Source organism: Oncorhynchus clarkii, chromosome 8 (genome assembly GCF_045791955.1).
Source record: "Oncorhynchus clarkii lewisi isolate Uvic-CL-2024 chromosome 8, UVic_Ocla_1.0, whole genome shotgun sequence".
NCBI classification, from domain to species: Eukaryota; Metazoa; Chordata; class Actinopteri; order Salmoniformes; family Salmonidae; genus Oncorhynchus; species Oncorhynchus clarkii.
This window is the reverse complement of record NC_092154.1, coordinates 25,305,748-25,322,754: the sequence shown is the minus strand read 5'-3', so window position 1 is coordinate 25,322,754 and position 17,007 is coordinate 25,305,748. Positions and strand designations below refer to the sequence as shown.

At 42.6% G+C, this 17,007-nt stretch overlaps 1 protein-coding gene across 3 annotated transcripts in view; it reads left to right on the top strand.

Annotated features, from left to right (window-relative positions):
• LOC139415168 (calcipressin-2-like) overlaps positions 1-17,007 on the top strand; it is a 136,812-nt gene that overhangs the window by 46,744 nt on the left and 73,061 nt on the right. Inside the window, exon 1 of one of the 3 annotated variants that reach the window (XM_071163050.1) lies at positions 3,628-3,932. The exons of the other annotated variants lie outside the window; for them this stretch is intronic. Coding sequence (XP_071019151.1) covers positions 3,846-3,932 — 87 coding nt within the window. The 5' untranslated portion in view covers positions 3,628-3,845. Of the gene's footprint in view, positions 1-3,627; positions 3,933-17,007 lie in introns of those variants that run through there. 3 annotated transcript variants of the gene reach the window in all.

The window sequence follows — 17,007 nt, the reverse complement described above, 5'->3', positions numbered from 1 at the left end:
CGGGTAGCTCAAATTCTAAGACGAGGAGGAGGAGGCAGACTGGTCAGTGGAAGATGTGATATGAACACAAAGCACCCCTGTAAAATAACGTCAGCATTAGACCCATGTATTAATCATCATCATTTCATCCTTTGATACAAGTAGTGTTTACTACAGTAGAATAAGCAATGAGGATGCGGAAATGATTTATAATATGATTATTATATGACTATGAGTGGTTATACTAGTATTTTATCAATATTTTTAGAATATTAAATGAATTGGTATATGTTTCATTAGCCTCACCAATGCTGCCTGATCCCGCGAGCTTACATGATTGTTGCTGCACGTCATTGGCGGTCGTTGCCATTTAAGATGAGGGAGGATGATCATTTTATTAATGAACATGGCCTTATTTCTATTACAGCGTATTGGATGACTGTCATTCATATTCCATTCACCCAGTTCAATGTAACAGTGATAGGTTTAGGTTAATACATGATACTCACATTTACCCTGTACCCATCATGAGGTTGCTACAACCTAGCCTATAAATGAAAGTTTACAGCGTAGGTGCACAGGTCGAGAGAATTTTGAATAATCTCGGTGACAGACAGTGACACATTCAATACCGCCTTGCACACTCTTGCCTGCATTTCGCTGTACAATCATTAGTCCAACAGTTGCAAACAAGCATTTCTATTGGACAATATCGGGTATGTTTATCGCCATTTCTTTCCTTTTGTTTCAATTTAAGTAAACGTTTTTCAACACAATCGGCTCAATGAATACACCCCATGTCATACACAAACACAGTTCACTTACATAGCAGCCACATAAAAACAACTTGTTGTGTATGGACGATTAATTAGGGCCGATTTCAAGTTTTTATAACAATCGGAAATCTGTATTTTTGGGATTTTTTATTTTTTAACACCTTTATTTAACGAGGCAAGTCAGTTAAGAACACATTCTTATTTTCAATGACGGCCTAGGAACAAGGCAGAACGACAGATTTTTACCTTGTCAGCTCGGGGGATCCAACCTTGCAATCTTACAGTTAACTTGTCCAACGCTCCAACCACCTGATTACATTGCACTCCAATAGGAGCCTGCCTGTTACGCGAATGCAGTAAGCCAAGGTAAGTTTGCTAGCTAGCATTAAACTTATCTTATAAAAAACAATCAATCAACGACTGTCGTTGCTCCAATGTGTACTTAACCATAAACATTAATGCATTTCTTAAAATCAATACACAAGTATATATTTTTAAACCTGCCTTATTTAGCTAAAATAAATCCAGGATAGCAGGCAATATTAACCAGGTGAAATTGTGTCACTTCTCTTGCGTTTATTGCATGCAGAGTCAGGGTCTCTGCAACAGTTTGGGCAGCCTGGCTCTTTGCCAACTAATTTGCCAGAATTGTACGTAATTATGACATAATATTGAAGGTTGTGCAATGTAACAGGAATATTTAGACTCATGGATGCCACCCGTTAGATAAAATACGGAACGGATGAAACATTTTTTTACTGTTCATGTCTTCCATAGAGAATGCCTTGATCTACTTCAAATAAGGTCTGTGTTTCGTGCAGGCTTAAACCGCCTCGGCGTTTTGATACCCGTGTAAATCTCACTAGGAGAAGGTCACGTTTGTCAACATATTTTCATAAATCCACTCTACAGAAAAAATGATCTTCGCTTATATTTAGCCAATATTGATCAGAGTTACCTTATCCTATGGATATCTACACAGTTTAAAATTGGCAAGGTGGTGTAAACCTACACGAAACACCTTATTTTAAGTGAATCTAAGATTATCCTATGGAATAAATGAATGAAGGAAATGCTTTTCAGATTTTGCTAGAAGGTGTCATGGGAATTATGACTCGCACTTTGGTAGTCAATTCTTACCATGCCAATTATTAAAATAGGATTTCCTGCATATAGAAATTAGTTTTTGTTTTCAACATTCATCACAGGTAACTTAAACTCTATTTTTATTCAAACAGTTGAGAGTATTTGTCTCCTAAGCAGACTCTTCAGTATCATTGTCACTTCAGAGCTGTGTGTGTGTTTTACAGATGGCAGAGAAAAGCAGAGCACCAGTGTGGGACTATTACATGGAATTGGCACCAGGGAAAGCAAGGTGTCTTATTTGTGATAAAGATGTAAGCATGGGGTCAGCAACGGCTAAATCAAAAAATACCACCAACATGTGGAACACCCATTCAAAAGCCCATAATATGTATTATATTAAGTTCAAATAAGTGTTCATTGTTCATTCAGTATTGTTGCAATTGTCATTATTACAAAAATATGTGTGTGTGTGTGTGTGTGTGTGTGTGTGTGTGTGTGTGTGTGTGTGTGTGTGTGTGTGTGTGTGTGTGTGTGTGTGTGTGTGTGTGTGTGTGTGTGTGTGTGTGTGTGTATATATATAAATACTTTTTTTTTTATCGGACGATTAATCGGTATCAGCTTTTTTTGTCCTCAAATAATCGGTATCGGTATCGGCGTTGAAAAATCATAATCGGTCGACCTCTAGTATATAGTTCCTTCAAGCATATCAATATACTCTCATCTCATCTTTTCCATCGCTTGTGGACTTCAGTGCACAACACATCAGCTGTCTGTGACCAGGCAAAAACACTTTTCCAAGCCAAACCTTCATATCATGACCGCTAACCACTACACGTTGTCACGTCATAGTCAACCAGAACTACTAGAACTAATACATCTGCTACAATCATGCAGTACAGTGTACAGTCAGAAAGCCATAGCCAGCTAGCTAACATAGCATCCCTCTCTGTTTGAGCTGGGTGTTTGAGTAGGCTAAACTCTCTCCTTCTCTCTCTTTCTCTCTCTCTCCTTAATTTTGGAATAAATTAATTTTTTTTAAAAACAGACCAACTATTGTCTTTCTCTCTCTTTTAGTCAACTACTCACCACATTTTATGCACTGCAGTGCTAGCTAGCTGTAGCTTATGCTTTCAGTACTAGATTAATTCTCTGATCCTTTGATTGGGTGGACAACATGTCAGTTCATGCTGCAAGAGCCCTGATAGGTTGGAGGACGTCCTCCGGAAGTTGTCATAATTACTGTGTAAGTCTATATAGGTGAAGAACCATGAGCATTGAAGTCAATGTACCCAGAGGAGGAAGGAAGCTAGCTGTCCTCCAGCTACACCATGGTGCTACCCTACAGAGTGCTGCTGAGACTACTGTAGATCTTCATTGCAACAGTTTATTTTCATAAATTATTTGGTGACGTGAAATTCATTTATTATAAAAAGGACAACTTTTTTAAATTGTTCACTATTTTTATGAAGTTCACTAAGGAGGATGGACCTCCCCTTCCTCCTCTGAGGAGCCTCCACTGCTGCACATGTAGCGCAGCGGGAATCAGCCTGGTATTTATGAAGCTAATATTGCATATTCATACTGCAGAATATTGTTTGAATCCTTCCCCAGAGCCAATGTGTCTGAGTGTGTCTCTTGATTTTAGGGAGCATGGTGTGGAATACAAATCAACGTTTTGATATTGTGTGTGTGTGCTGGGGGCAGTGATGTCATAACTGGAAGAGGGAGCGAGGGGAGGGGAGGGGGGGCTAGTGGTCTGATTCCTCTCGGAGTCTCGACTTCTCTAGTCAGCCAGCTCTGACTAACAACCAGCCTGCCTCACAGCTAGAGATTATTACAGAGTGGGCTCTTCAGAGCACAATACAACACACACACTCTCCTCCTCACACACACACACCGGCGTGAACACACACACAGAAACACACAGCCAGGTGCTTCGGACCGAGACGTAGATTCTAGCAGTTATTTGTCTGTTTGAGCGGTACAGAGAGGAGCAAAGTGGAAATGCCTTCCCGAAACCTGGACTGTGATATCTTTGTCCTCATTGCCTGTGTGGTGGACGTTGAGGTGTTCACCAGTCAGGAGGTCAAGGTAGGACAAGATACACATACACAGTCCTAGAAGGCAGCACAGAACACACTTCACACACATTTTAAAATACAGGACTAGAATGTGTGTTCTGTGGGTCTGTCTATGCTGCTCAAACAACTCGGCACAAATTAATTTTGTGCTTTTAGTCTGCAATTACTGTAAGACTATTCTGAGGGTGTGTCTGACAGTGTTGTACAGTGACCGTTGTTTTGTCCCATCATCAGCCGACTAGAAGTGACACCATGTCAATGTGAACACGGTCTCTGCTGTGAGTCCAGCTGGACCAGATGAGCTGATGGATAAATGGCTGTGTTCTGTTTGATGTGGGATTAGAGAGACATTAGGTTAGCTCGTCACCTGTCAGTCACTCCACAGATGCCATTTTAGTTATTTTAATTAACCTTTATTTAACTGGGCAAGTCAGTTAAGAACAAATTCTTATTTACAATGGTGGCCTAGGAACGGTGGGTTAACTGCCTTGTTCAGGGGCATAACAACAGAGGGTAACCTTGTCAGATCGGGGATTTGATCTAGCAACTTTTCGGTTACTGGCTCAATGCTCTAACCACTAGGCTACCTGCTGCCAATGCGCATGCCTAGGGTAGTTAACAAGGTGTACAGGTTAGTACAGGTTAGCTGCCCAGCTAACCTGTACTGTCTGTTTCTGATTGTATTACTGTCTGTACATGCACAACAAACCTTTGATGTATTGATTTTAACACTGAAGTATTATTTGAATGCACTGTATGCAGTTGGTGTTCATTTTACATCAAACATGTCAGAGCCTTTTTACCATTACTTTGATTTGTGTTGGAACAAGTTTCATTTTTAGGGTGAAGTGTGTTGAATTGCACAGCAAGATGCTGCAGCTTTGTTCTACTTTTGGCACTCTGAAATGTTCATAATTGACTTGCGTAAGACACACACACACACACCCACACACACTCATGCACACACTACTGTGCATCCATCCATAATAGTCAGTGATTAGGAAAGGAGGCTCTGTCTGAGTGATCATTACTCCTCCAATCACATTGGACCCACATGTTTTGTTTAATGAATCACTGTCTGCTGCTCGGCTGCTCTGGTCTGGCTGCTCTCCCAACCACCATCTTCAACTGGGTTAATCATCTAAAATATAGAAGATTCTGGAATCTAGACTATCCTCTGATAGAAGATGAGGCAGAGAGACTGAAGAGATTAAGTTATGATTGGAGTGATGTGAATATTTTTTTTAATGGAATATCTATATATGAGTCAAGGAGGCCCATTATCAGCAACCATCACTCCTGTCTTCTAATGGCACAGGTTTATCATTTTAAAAGGCTAATGGATCATTAGAAAACCCTTTTGCAATTATGTTAGCACAGCTGAAAACTGTTGTGCTCATTAAAGAAGCAATACAACTGGCCTTCTTTAGACTAGTTGAGTATCTGGAGCATCAGCATTTATGGGTTCAATTTACAGGCTCCAAATGGCCAGAAACAAATAACTTTCTTCTGAAACTCATCAGTCTATTCTTGTTCTGAGAAATGAAGGCTATTCCATGTGAGAAATTGCCAAGAAACTGAAGATCTGGTACAACGCTGTGTACTACTCCCTTCACAGAACAGCGCAAACTGGCCCTAACCAGAATAGAAAGAGGAGTGGGAGGCCCCGGTGCACAACTGAGCAAGAGGACAAGTACATTAGTGTCTAGTTTGAGAAACAGACGCCTCACAAGTCCTCAACTGCCAGCTTTATTAAATAGTACCCACAAAACACCAGTCTCAACGTCAACAGTGAAGAGGCGACTCCGGGACTCTGCCTTCCTCTGTCCAGTGTCTGTGTTCTTTTGCCCATCTTAATCTTTTCTTTTTATTGGCCAGTCTGAGATATTCCTTTTTCTTTGCAACTCTGCCTAGAAGGCCAGCATCCTGGAGTCCCGGGTACTAATTAATGAAGCTGCCAGTTGAGGACTTGTGAGGCGTCTGTTTCTCAAACTCAGTTGTGCTCAGTTGTGCACCAGGGCCTCCCACTCTTCTATTCTGGTTAGAGCCAGTTTGCGCTGTTCTGTGAAGGAAGTAGTACACAGAGTGGCAATTTCTCGCATGGAATAACCTTCATTTCTCAGAACAAGAATAGACTGATGAGTTTCAGAAGAAAGTTCTTTGTTTCTGGCCATTTTGAGCCTGTAATTGAACCCATAAATCCTGATGCTCCAGATACTCAACTAGTCTAAAGAAGGCCAGTTTTATTGCTTTTTTAATTAGGACAGCTGTGCTAACAGCTAATGATCAATTATCCTTTTAAAATGATGAACTTGGATTAGCTAACACAGGAGGGATTGTTGCTGATAATGGGCCTCCTTGACTCCTATATAGATATTCCGTAAAAAAAATCTGCCGTTTCCAGCTACAATAGTAATTTACAACATTAACAATGTCTAAACTGTATTTCTGATCAATTTTATGTTATTTTAATGGACAGAAAATGTGCTTTTCTTTCAAAAACAAGCAAATTTCTAGTGACCCCAAACTTTTGAACGGTAGTGTAGATGGAGGATAACAGCTGAGATCCTAACCGCTCTGAAGCGTTCTGATTTGAACGCTAAAGCAGCTTCTCCCTATGCTTAGTCACAGCAGCTAATGGTGGTGACCAAGTCACTTGTATCACTTGCTGCTGAGAATATCACTGACACGGATGTGTTATTTTACATGTTGCCAGGCTTCCATATCTTTTCTGCCACAGATACTTATGAATATGGAATGAATATGGATTGAAAATGAAGTGAATATGGAATGAATATGGAGTGAATATGGAATGAATATGGAGTGAATATGGAATGAATATGGAGTGAATATGGAATGAATATGGAGTGAATATGGAGTGTTGAAGCCGCTCAGTCGTGGGTTCTTAATGTTCACACGAGCACGTCTACAGCCTGACGTGACTGGTCAACGGTGTTGTTGACCATGACATGGCACCATGACCTCTCTCTCCCCCTTCTCTTCCTCCTTTTTCTCCCCCTCCCCCCTCGCTCCCTTCCTGCTCTCTTTCTCTCATTCTCTCTCCCTCTTTCTCCCTCCCTCTTCCACCCCCTTTCTCTCTCCCCCCACAGTCTGCCTGTGTCCATGCTTTCCATTGAGCTGTGTCCTATATAGTCAAAAGAGGGGTTAGAGGTTGAGGCAGGCTGTAATACCATTTAATGAAAGGAGGAGTAGCTGGTCACAGAGACATGTCATCTTGAACCCTGACTTGTGACCTATCAGCCTCCTGAATTTTGAAAGACTGAGCAATTATGGAGGTCTCTATAAAGGTTACAGTTACTGCAGTAGGCTGTGTTAATAATGAGTTGTTTTGACACTGTACTCCTTGAATAAGTGAACTTGGTTTTGAACTGTATTTTTGTATATATTTTTTTATATTGACGTTTATGGGTGCGTTGTTTGGGATACTGTACTGTGGGTGATTGAGCACAGAAATACTATATTCCCAACACTAAACACTATCATTACTGAAGTAATTGCTGTGTACTGACTATGGAAACATGACAGTGAAAGAGGTCATGGCAGTGGTTTGGGTTAAGGATGGGGTAGGTTCAGGTTGGAGTGTAGTTCAGGGTCAGTGAGAGGGTAAAACTGTCTCTCAGCTGTATTTACAGGGAGGCATTTTCACAACATGGTTGTTAACATGAGGAAGTCACCATTTCTGTTAGTTACACAACTATTACTATGATCCCAAGAGGTCCATTCATCATAATTCCTATTCAGCCAATGTATGAAGAATCATTTTGATTTCAAGCATTCACATCTGTCTAGCTCTTTTTGAACATACTGTAGTTTTGTTCTTCTGATCTACCACCATGATAGACAAAGGAACTGTGATCCCAGCATTTGTTCATATTGCATCTCTTTAGTGTCCCATTGTGTGAATGTTACACTCTATAACTGGATTCTCTGTTTAGTTGGGTGTTTAAAAGGTAAGGAGAAAGAGAACAGAGAAAGAGGGGCTCAATTAGAGAAGCTAGGAATGTTTCTATGAACAGGCTTAACCTGGCACAGACATTAGATATTCTATCTCGTTGTACTGAGCAGTGGTTAGATATAACCTCCATTTCCATAAAGCCTCACCAATCACAATGTGCTGTAATAAAGTGTGGTGTTTTAATGAATGAGAATTCATTAACCTTTGAGAAATCTATCCATGCCAGTTCTAATGGGCGACTTGTTCAATTTCTCCTCTAAGATGGAAAATCACATTGCAGTAAAATGACTGGATGGATGGATAGGGGATGTTAATAACAATCCTTCCTCCCCCACAAGCTTGCTATGTGAAATTTCCTGCCCTGGTTAAAACATGACCATTCCTTACACGAGGTTACACAACGCAGGAGCTATTTTTGGCTGTAGGTCAAGGTTCAACATGAAAAAGAGCAATCTGGGAGTCTAGAGTCTGGATGTGTTTAAGATGAATTATAGTTTCTTCCCCTAAAAGGAAGAGAGAACAGAAAAACCCTGTATTCTGGCCTCTGTTTCTTTAGTCTCTGGCTGATTCATCTCCTAGTCTGTCTGTATGTGATTAAAGCCAAGGCCTGTGTTGTTAAAGTTGACATTCATCTGTGAATGAGTCTAAAGGTGAGCCTAGTTTCATGTTGAGTTGTTCGCCTCTTCTCTCCTCTGCTGCCCCTGTTAAGAAGGGATTGATGAGGTTAATGCCAGTAAGTGAACAGTAAATATGCCTGTTTGGCTCTGGTAGCTTACCACTGTAATTACGTAAATATCCACACGCATACCGCATCGCCTTCAAAGGCGGCTGTGGAAAAAACACAACACCTTGGATCACTTTTGTTCCTTCCTCTAACACAGCCCCATTTAACTTGTAATGTTATTCCAGTGGAGAGCTGTTGTGTTCCTATTGGAGTGCTTCTCATACTGATGAGGAGTGGTCTGTCCTGTCGTCCAGTGCTCCTGGTTTGCTGTAGATATATCTGTGTGTTGCTCAAGGAGAGGTGTTAACAGAAAGGTTAAGTTGAGTGGCACTTCCCTCTGTCACTCACTTAGCCCAGGGATATTCAACCGGAGTTCCGTGGGGGTACTGCAGGGCATCCGCAAAGAAAATCTAATAAAAATACAAAATATATAAAAAACAATAGCTTTTTTTTTTTATTCGTTGTTTTTATGAATATCACTAGCAACAACAGAATAAACACATTTTTTTATTACATACCAGCAGTAAAAAAAAAGAGGAGAATATACTGTATCTTTCCAATGATGTGCAAATTACACTCATTGGAGCCAATTACATTCACTAGAGTATCTGACATAGGCTTTGAAAAAGCAGCTGTGAATATCCTACCAGTGCAGTAAGTGATGCTGGCTGTTGGTAAGCTTTCTTGACTTGCACATTCATTTTTGCCAACACATGGCTAACCTTTGTTTTAACCAACTAAAACGGGGCTCTTAGCGAAAATGTTTTTGGAGTTACCGTTCTAGCTAATAGGCTGTTAGTTTCCATTTCCTCTTCCAATTATAATGTGGGGAGGCCAAAATAATGAATACCGATCTACCAAATCTATTCATTTTATGATATACCTGATGATTCTGTTAGTGTTCATATACTGGAGAGTTGAGACCAAATCACGGACGCTGGACAGAGTGGATTTCAGTTGTAACGAAAGACAGTTTTAATGAGTCAGAGATATCTTGTCCCGCAGTTTTACGTGCACGGACCTAGTTCACATAACTCGGCAAGGAGCCAGGTGAAAAAGAGGCCTATACAATGGTTACATACATTTTTATACATAGAATAAAGTAGGTGGAGTCTTGTCGTTTCGGTCTTCTTGACTGGTCGGAGGGTTGGAGGCGGGCCTTGCTCTAGCCAGAGCGGGCCCCATTGGTGCACAGCAAAAGTGCTTTGCTCTTGGGACCGGCCAGTTAGAGGGAGATGAGATGTGTGTTTATATAAGGAAGAGGGGGTCAGTCTTATGGCTGGGTGTATGTGTTCTTACGACGGAATGTCTTTGTTTATATGAGCTATGTGTATGAATATTTATATAACAAATCCCCCTCTTCACGTCTATTAGACGTGAAAACTATAGCAGAAAGGTGGCGGTTGCAATCGTGGGTATACATAAGGTGGTGCTCCTAACCTTGTCTGGTTTGCATGGTGGGTCTGTAGGTGTAGTGCTACGTTTGGGACGGGAGTGATTGGAGGGAGTGATATCAGGAAAGGAGTTAGGGACATGTGTAGGGGTTGGTGTATGTGATGTGGCAGGGTGAAATAGTTGTTCAATTACCCATGTGAAAGTCCTAGGGTTACTCCAAATATCAGTAGGAATATCACAAATAAGGGACCAGATATCCCCAGCCTCACCCAGAGAGGGAGAAATTTCCCTCTAACTGGGCGAGGTTCCCTTCTCAGGGGAGGCGGAGTTTGATGCCGCATCACCTGAGGAAGGAGTGTCTTCATTTGGAATCGAATTTAGGCCGCTCAAATCAGCTCTGACTTCAGTCAGTGTTCTAGAAGGAATTGGGGCTGGGGTGCAATGTGTAAGGCGGTGCCAAGGTGTGCCTGATTTACCTTTGACCTGGACTGAGTGTGAAGTAACCTCCTTCACTTCGTACGGTCCAGTCCACCTGGGTTCCAGCCACTTTCTCTTGTGGACTGTAACCCTCACCCCGTCACCAACCTTTACCTTCAGTAGTGGCGTGTCCCCCGGCAGCTCCCCCTCCTGGACCTTGTGAACCTGGGTAGAGAGTGCTGCAGCGAGAACCGTCAGTTTTTTCACATAATTAGACATTACCATTTGTTGTACATCAAGGGCGGGCATATGACCTCCCTCCCTTGGTGGACCATGCATGACTCTACCAGTCATTATCCCAAAGCTATCTTAGCTTTTGGTTTGACGTTCCACCAGATTTTGGGATTGGGGCCTGTACACAGATCCAAATATGTGGGTTATGCCAAATCTTTCTTCCACCTGTCTCAGGTGTTTGTTAAATGTGAGCCATTTGTCAAATTTGATTTGTCTTGGGATGCCATACCTGGGTATTAGTTTGGTTTGTAGCCACTTAAAGACTGACCTAGCATCCTCCCCTTTTGTTATTATTGCCTCTACCCATTTGGAGAACCTATCTACTATGACTAGGAGATAGAGTTTGCCTTTAGATAAATTTTCGGGGCCCATGTCGGTGTAGTCTATACTAATATCCTGAAAACATGCATTAGGTATTACGTATGAGCCCATTGGTGTTTGATATGGTGTCTTTGGGTTGTGTCTGTCACAACCATTGCATTCGTCACAAAATAAATCATCGTCATAAAATAAGTCAGTCATATTTTTTATGTGAGGGTGCCACCAGATGTGCGAGGCCTTTTTGGAGGGTCTTTAGTTTGCCTTCGTGTGTGGGGCCATGTGTTTCTCATAAAAGTTCTGGGTCCATCAGTGTGGCCTGCTTCATGGGCATGGGCTGAGTCTGTATAGATATTCAGTCTTTCCTTTTCCTCTGATGAGGACCTGCGTCAATCCGATGATTTCAGCTAATTTGGCCGATGCTGGTTGAGGGATGATGGCTGATTGAAGGGTGCCATCACGAGGTGAGCTGTTTTTTCAATAGCTTTTGCTACTGCAGCAACGTATCTGGAGCATGTTGACTGTCCTACCTCAATGTGGTCAAGTTTGAAGAGTAGTACATCAAGACCCTTCTCTCCCCCTCTTGTTTCTGGAATAGGACGGATGAGGTGAATCCTTCCCTTTCAGAAACATCCAAATGGAACTTGTTCTTGTAGTCAGGTGCAGTCAGAGCTGCTGCCGCTGATAGATCTGTTTTCAGGAATGCTATGGCTGTTGATGCTTCAGCCGTCCAGGCCAGGGGTGCATGGAGGTTCCTTGATCGTAGGATGACCGGTGCTGCCACCCCCTCTGGGCCACACCCAATGGTACAACACCTGATAGGTGGGGTCAGGTGCATCATGTCTTCGTCCCAGTCTGCAGTGTAGAGGCAGTCATCAGTTTCTGTTGCATTGAGTGTGCAATGGATCTCAGCTTGGGGAGTCTTATATGGGTGCAGAGTGTAGATTTGAGCTTTCAGTTGGTTGAACTTAAACTGGATGTGAGGGGTGGCAGGCCCTGTGGGTAGGAATTTTAGCCAGTACACTTCTTGGGCTTCAGACAGTGTGGTCATCGGCAGGAGTGGCATCCTCATCATTCTTACTGGGTGATCAGGTGTTGAAGTGGGAGGGTTGGTTGTAATCTTGCTGCTCCTGCTGCATGTGGCTAGATTCTGGGTGGTTGTATGCTGGCTGTTGCTGATGCATGGGTGTGGGTCCTGGTTGCTGATGTTGCAGAGGTGGGTTTCCCCCACTTCCTCTTGCTCTCCATTGCTGTTGCTGCGGGGAGAGTGGTTTCATGCAATCTCTGGCAAAATGACCGGTAATTCCGCAGTTAAAACACTGGTAGTTTCCCCCTCTGTGTTGTCCAGTGTAGGGACCCCGTCGAGCCCATACTGGGTGTTGTTGTTGCAGGATATACTGCTGTGGGGGAGGGTATTGGGGTGGTTGGGCCCCCCTAGTGGCCGTGAGTGAGGCTGCCTGCTGTTGGATCATCTGAGCGACAGTCTGGGCCACTATTTGGGAGATGTCTGTTTTGATTCCCGGCTCCTTCGTTTCTTCCGCCACCATCTGTTTCTTAGGTTTTTCTCCTTGTTGTGCTTCCTTCAATTGGAGTTTCAGGAGTTGTACCTGGAGGGACTGCACCTGGCTCTCAGCACCCCCTCTTTCCTTGTTGTGCTGGGTCACATGGTGGTGCACATGCGTATTGAATTGGGTCAGAGGGAGTGCAATCAACCCTACCGTTCCTCTGAGTTTGGTTTTAACATCTCCAGGACACCCGTTGACCACCATTTCCTTCCACATGCTGAGTGTGGTATCAGTGTGATCGAATGGTTCTTCGTGGACCGATCTCCATGTGGTCTTAGCCCTGTCCAGGTATGCTGCAGGTTGCTCACCTGGGTTGATTGTGAAGGAGGATAAGGTGGCATGGTTTCTTTCTGTAGGGTATGCTCTCCGTAGAACTTCCCATAATCTGGTACGGAAGTGGTCTATGGGCAGTGTTGGGGCCCGCCATCCAAGGTCAGCTGCTGTCATGAGGGCCTCCATGGTTCCGTGGTCGGTGGCTCTTGCTAGAAGTGCTTTCATGTCCCCTAGGCAGAGTTGCAGGCCTGACGTAAGTGTCTGCAGTTGATGTAGCCACGCTGAAGCTCCTCCATGTAGGCTAGGCATCTGTCCCATCAGTGTTGTTAAATCAGTCATTTTCCAGGGCTGGTACTCCACAGTGTGTGCATCACCTGGTGTCGGTCGCAGGGGGTACTGTCCTGCCATCTCCTGCTCTCGCTCTCTTCTATCAGCAATTCTGGAGGATCGACGGAGTGTTTCGGACCCCATTGATTCGGTAACTTTGGTTACTGTTCCTCTCATTATGCCTTCCACACGGTAGGCTCCCTCTCTGTTGTTATCTTGGTTAGCTATTAGCTCCCTGAGTTCCTTAGCTCGAGCTATTGATGATTTCAGCAGCTCCTGCATCTTAGTCACGTTTGGAGCTCCCATCGGAGCTGGGGTGAGCACCATGTCAATTTCTTCTTCGTTTTCGATATCCATGTTCTGATGACAGTCCTCCCTATCCGTCTGATAGAAGTGGTTTGAATCTAATCTTGTTTGTAAGTGTCCTCTGGTTTCAGAGGTGAGAGAGTTCACAGAGGAGCATTGCGGCCTCCGTTCCTGGGGGAGGTCTCCTGCTCCTGGAATCCCAGTTTCGAACTGTTCACATACCATATGGCCATCCGTTATCCCCAGGGTAATTTCCCCTTTTAACTCCCCTTGGTCTATTCTCAGAACTGGAGCCTGTATTGTGGGAGGTGCCCTGGGCAGGAATGGGTTGTGTGACGGGCTCCGGTGATTTTGTCCCTTTGAGTATGGCTGGGGCTGAACTGCCTCCATTGTCAATTGTGGATATAGTGAGGGAGAAACGGCCACTGGGGGAGCCGTGGGCAAGTTCTCAGGCGGAGCTTTAACATCCCCCGACGCCACAATAGCCACGCCCATCATGTCTGGTGTGTTTTTGGGCAGCACCCTCCTACTCTCCTGTATGGCCCATGTACCTATCTTGAGCTCCCCCTCTGCTCTCTCTCTCTCTCTTGTACCTACTTTTTTGAACCTGTGTATCTTGTTTCTCTCCGCCTCACTCGCTTTTGCATGCTCTACTGCGTCCTCTAATTCTGTCTGCATATCTTTGAGTTTCCCCCCTGTAGGTGGTCCTCCGCTAAAATAACCTGCTTGTGTCCATCTTATCCGTAATCCTTTCCACACTTTCTCCACTTTCCCATACTGTTTTTTACCTCCCGCTCTATCAATCATACTCTGATCTAAATATTCATTGAATTTTAGTTTGGGCGTGGTAGCTGCAGACATTTTATCTAGTTCGTCTGATAATGTGTATAATGCGTTATTTAGGTATATTCAATCCTTACTATGTGGTGTTTATTTCTATCGTTGTATGCTTAGCCTGTCCCTGGTCGAGACAAAGGGGGTTATCAGTATGTGACGCCCGCCACGTGTGTATTTCACCGGTATTTTATTTGAATTTGTTCAGCGATTCGTTTAGGTATTTTCTATAAATGATTCTGCGATTTCCTTTTGGAACAATATATCAGTGAATATATGCGGTTCTATAACAATTTTCAGAGTAATTCTAGCCCTTTAGGAAATATAGATAGAATGTCTAGACAACTAAGAGTTGTTCAGTGAATTATTTAAATACTTTCTGTAAACAATTCAGTAAATTCCTTTATGAACTTATATCAGTAAATTCGAGCGATTCTATAGCAATTGTCAGAATAATTATATATCTTTAGGAAATATGGATAGAATAGAAAAACCCAAAAATCAGTGTGTAGCTTTTAGCGTCTGTCAAACAAAGTCTGTACTAAGCTCGGCGGCTTATTTAAATACTTTCTAGAAACAATTCAGTAAGTTCCTTTATGAACTTATATCAGTAAATTCCAGCGATTCTATAGCAATTGTCAGAATAATTTTAAACTTTAGGCAATATCAACAGGAATGAAAAAAAAAACGAAAATCAGTATTCCAGCCCGACTGCTGTCAATCAAAATTGCACGGCCATTCGATACTAAGGTGGCTTTGTCTACCAGCACGTGTGCATAATAGCCCAGTTACGTATCCCAACCTACTCCGCGACAAACGTTTCTTTCAATTTAATTTCCCCCATCTCCAAATCATGGAATGTCAACTCTGGTTCATATTATGTTTATTGTTTGATGTGCAATAGCCACCTCATTCCCGATCTCTGTCTTGTGGAACGCCAAACTTACATATCCTGTATCTACTCGACTACACCTCTTACAAAACCTATTAAATAATACACAGCTTTTTTAATAGGGCATTTTTCATGCAGATTCATTCAATCCAACCACACCTCCACAAGACCTATTCGATGTTATGTGTATCAACAGGAGATTTTACTTGCAGATCCGGTTCATCCATAATTCAACTATAACCCCACCTCCACAAGACTATATTCGATAGTATAGAACGTATCAAAAATAGGACATTTTTACTTGCAGATTCGGTTCATCTATAACCACACCTCCACAAGACCTTACTTGCAGATTCGGTTCATCTATAACCACACCTCCACAAGACCTTACTTGCAGATTCGGTTCATCTATAACCACACCTCCACAAGACCTTACTTGCAGATTCGGTTCATCTATAATTCATTCATTCGTATGAAATTCTCATTGAATTTCCAACATCCATAATTGTGTCCATTACGTGTTAAAACACAGCCACTATTTAACGTCACCTCTATACACAGCCCAATACATATATAATTAGGACAGTTTTCTATGCAGATTTCAGAACAAATAGGGTCCCTGGAGGAATTTAACACATTGGTCAATCACAATTCACACATTCCTATTAAAATAACTGAGTATAGGCCCATTAATAAAAATATATATATATATATATATATATATTTTTTTTTTTACAAAACAAGATATCTTTCTTTAATCAATGTCTTAGGTTCTTATGTAAAAAATTTGGGCACCGATTCATACTCACGCCCAGTACTTTCTGATCAAAATTTGGTTTAGGCTATAATACAATATGCAGATTTCGATATAACGGGCTCTGCTCACCTTTATATAGAGCGCTCCGATCAGATTTCCTGAGGCAAGATGAATGGCTGGGGAAGTCACTCTTCCGTCTGATTTTTTAGCCGTGATCAGTCTCGTCCTCTCACACTAACTTATAATAGATCGAATTCAAGAACAACCAAACTCTGCTACCAATTCTGTTAGTGTTCATATACTGGAGAGTTGAGACCAAATCACGGACGCTGGACAGAGTGGATTTCAGTTGTAACGAAAAACAGTTTTAATGAGTCAGAGATATCTTGTCCCGCAGTTTTACGTGCACGGACCTAGTTCACATAACTCGGCAAGGAGCCAGGTGAAAAAGAGGCCTATACAATGGTTACATACATTTTTATACATAGAATAAAGTAGGTGGAGTCTTGTCGTTTCGGTCTTCTTGACTGGTCGGAGGGTTGGAGGCGGGCCTTGCTCTAGCCAGAGCGGGCCCCATTGGTGCACAGCAAAAGTGCTTTGCTCTTGGGACCGGCCAGTTAGAGGGAGATGAGATGTGTGTTTATATAAGGAAGAGGGGGTCAGTCTTATGGCTGGGTGTATGTGTTCTTACGACGGAATGTCTTTGTTTATATGAGCTATGTGTATGAATATTTATATAACAATATCATTCACCTGATCACAAGTTCATTTATTTTTTTTCGCTAATGTATGATGGGGTCCCTGGGTCTCCGGTTCGTCTTGGCAAGAAAAGTTTGAAGACCTCTGAACGTAACACTCAGTGGTAATGTCATGCTTTACTGGGCTTTACTTGTATACGTCAGAGAGAGCTGGATGTTTAGAAACCAGGGCTGCTGCTTGGCCTATCCCCAGGCTTCCTACACAACACATTATGTTCTCTCCATATCTCTGTTTTTTGATTTTGATTT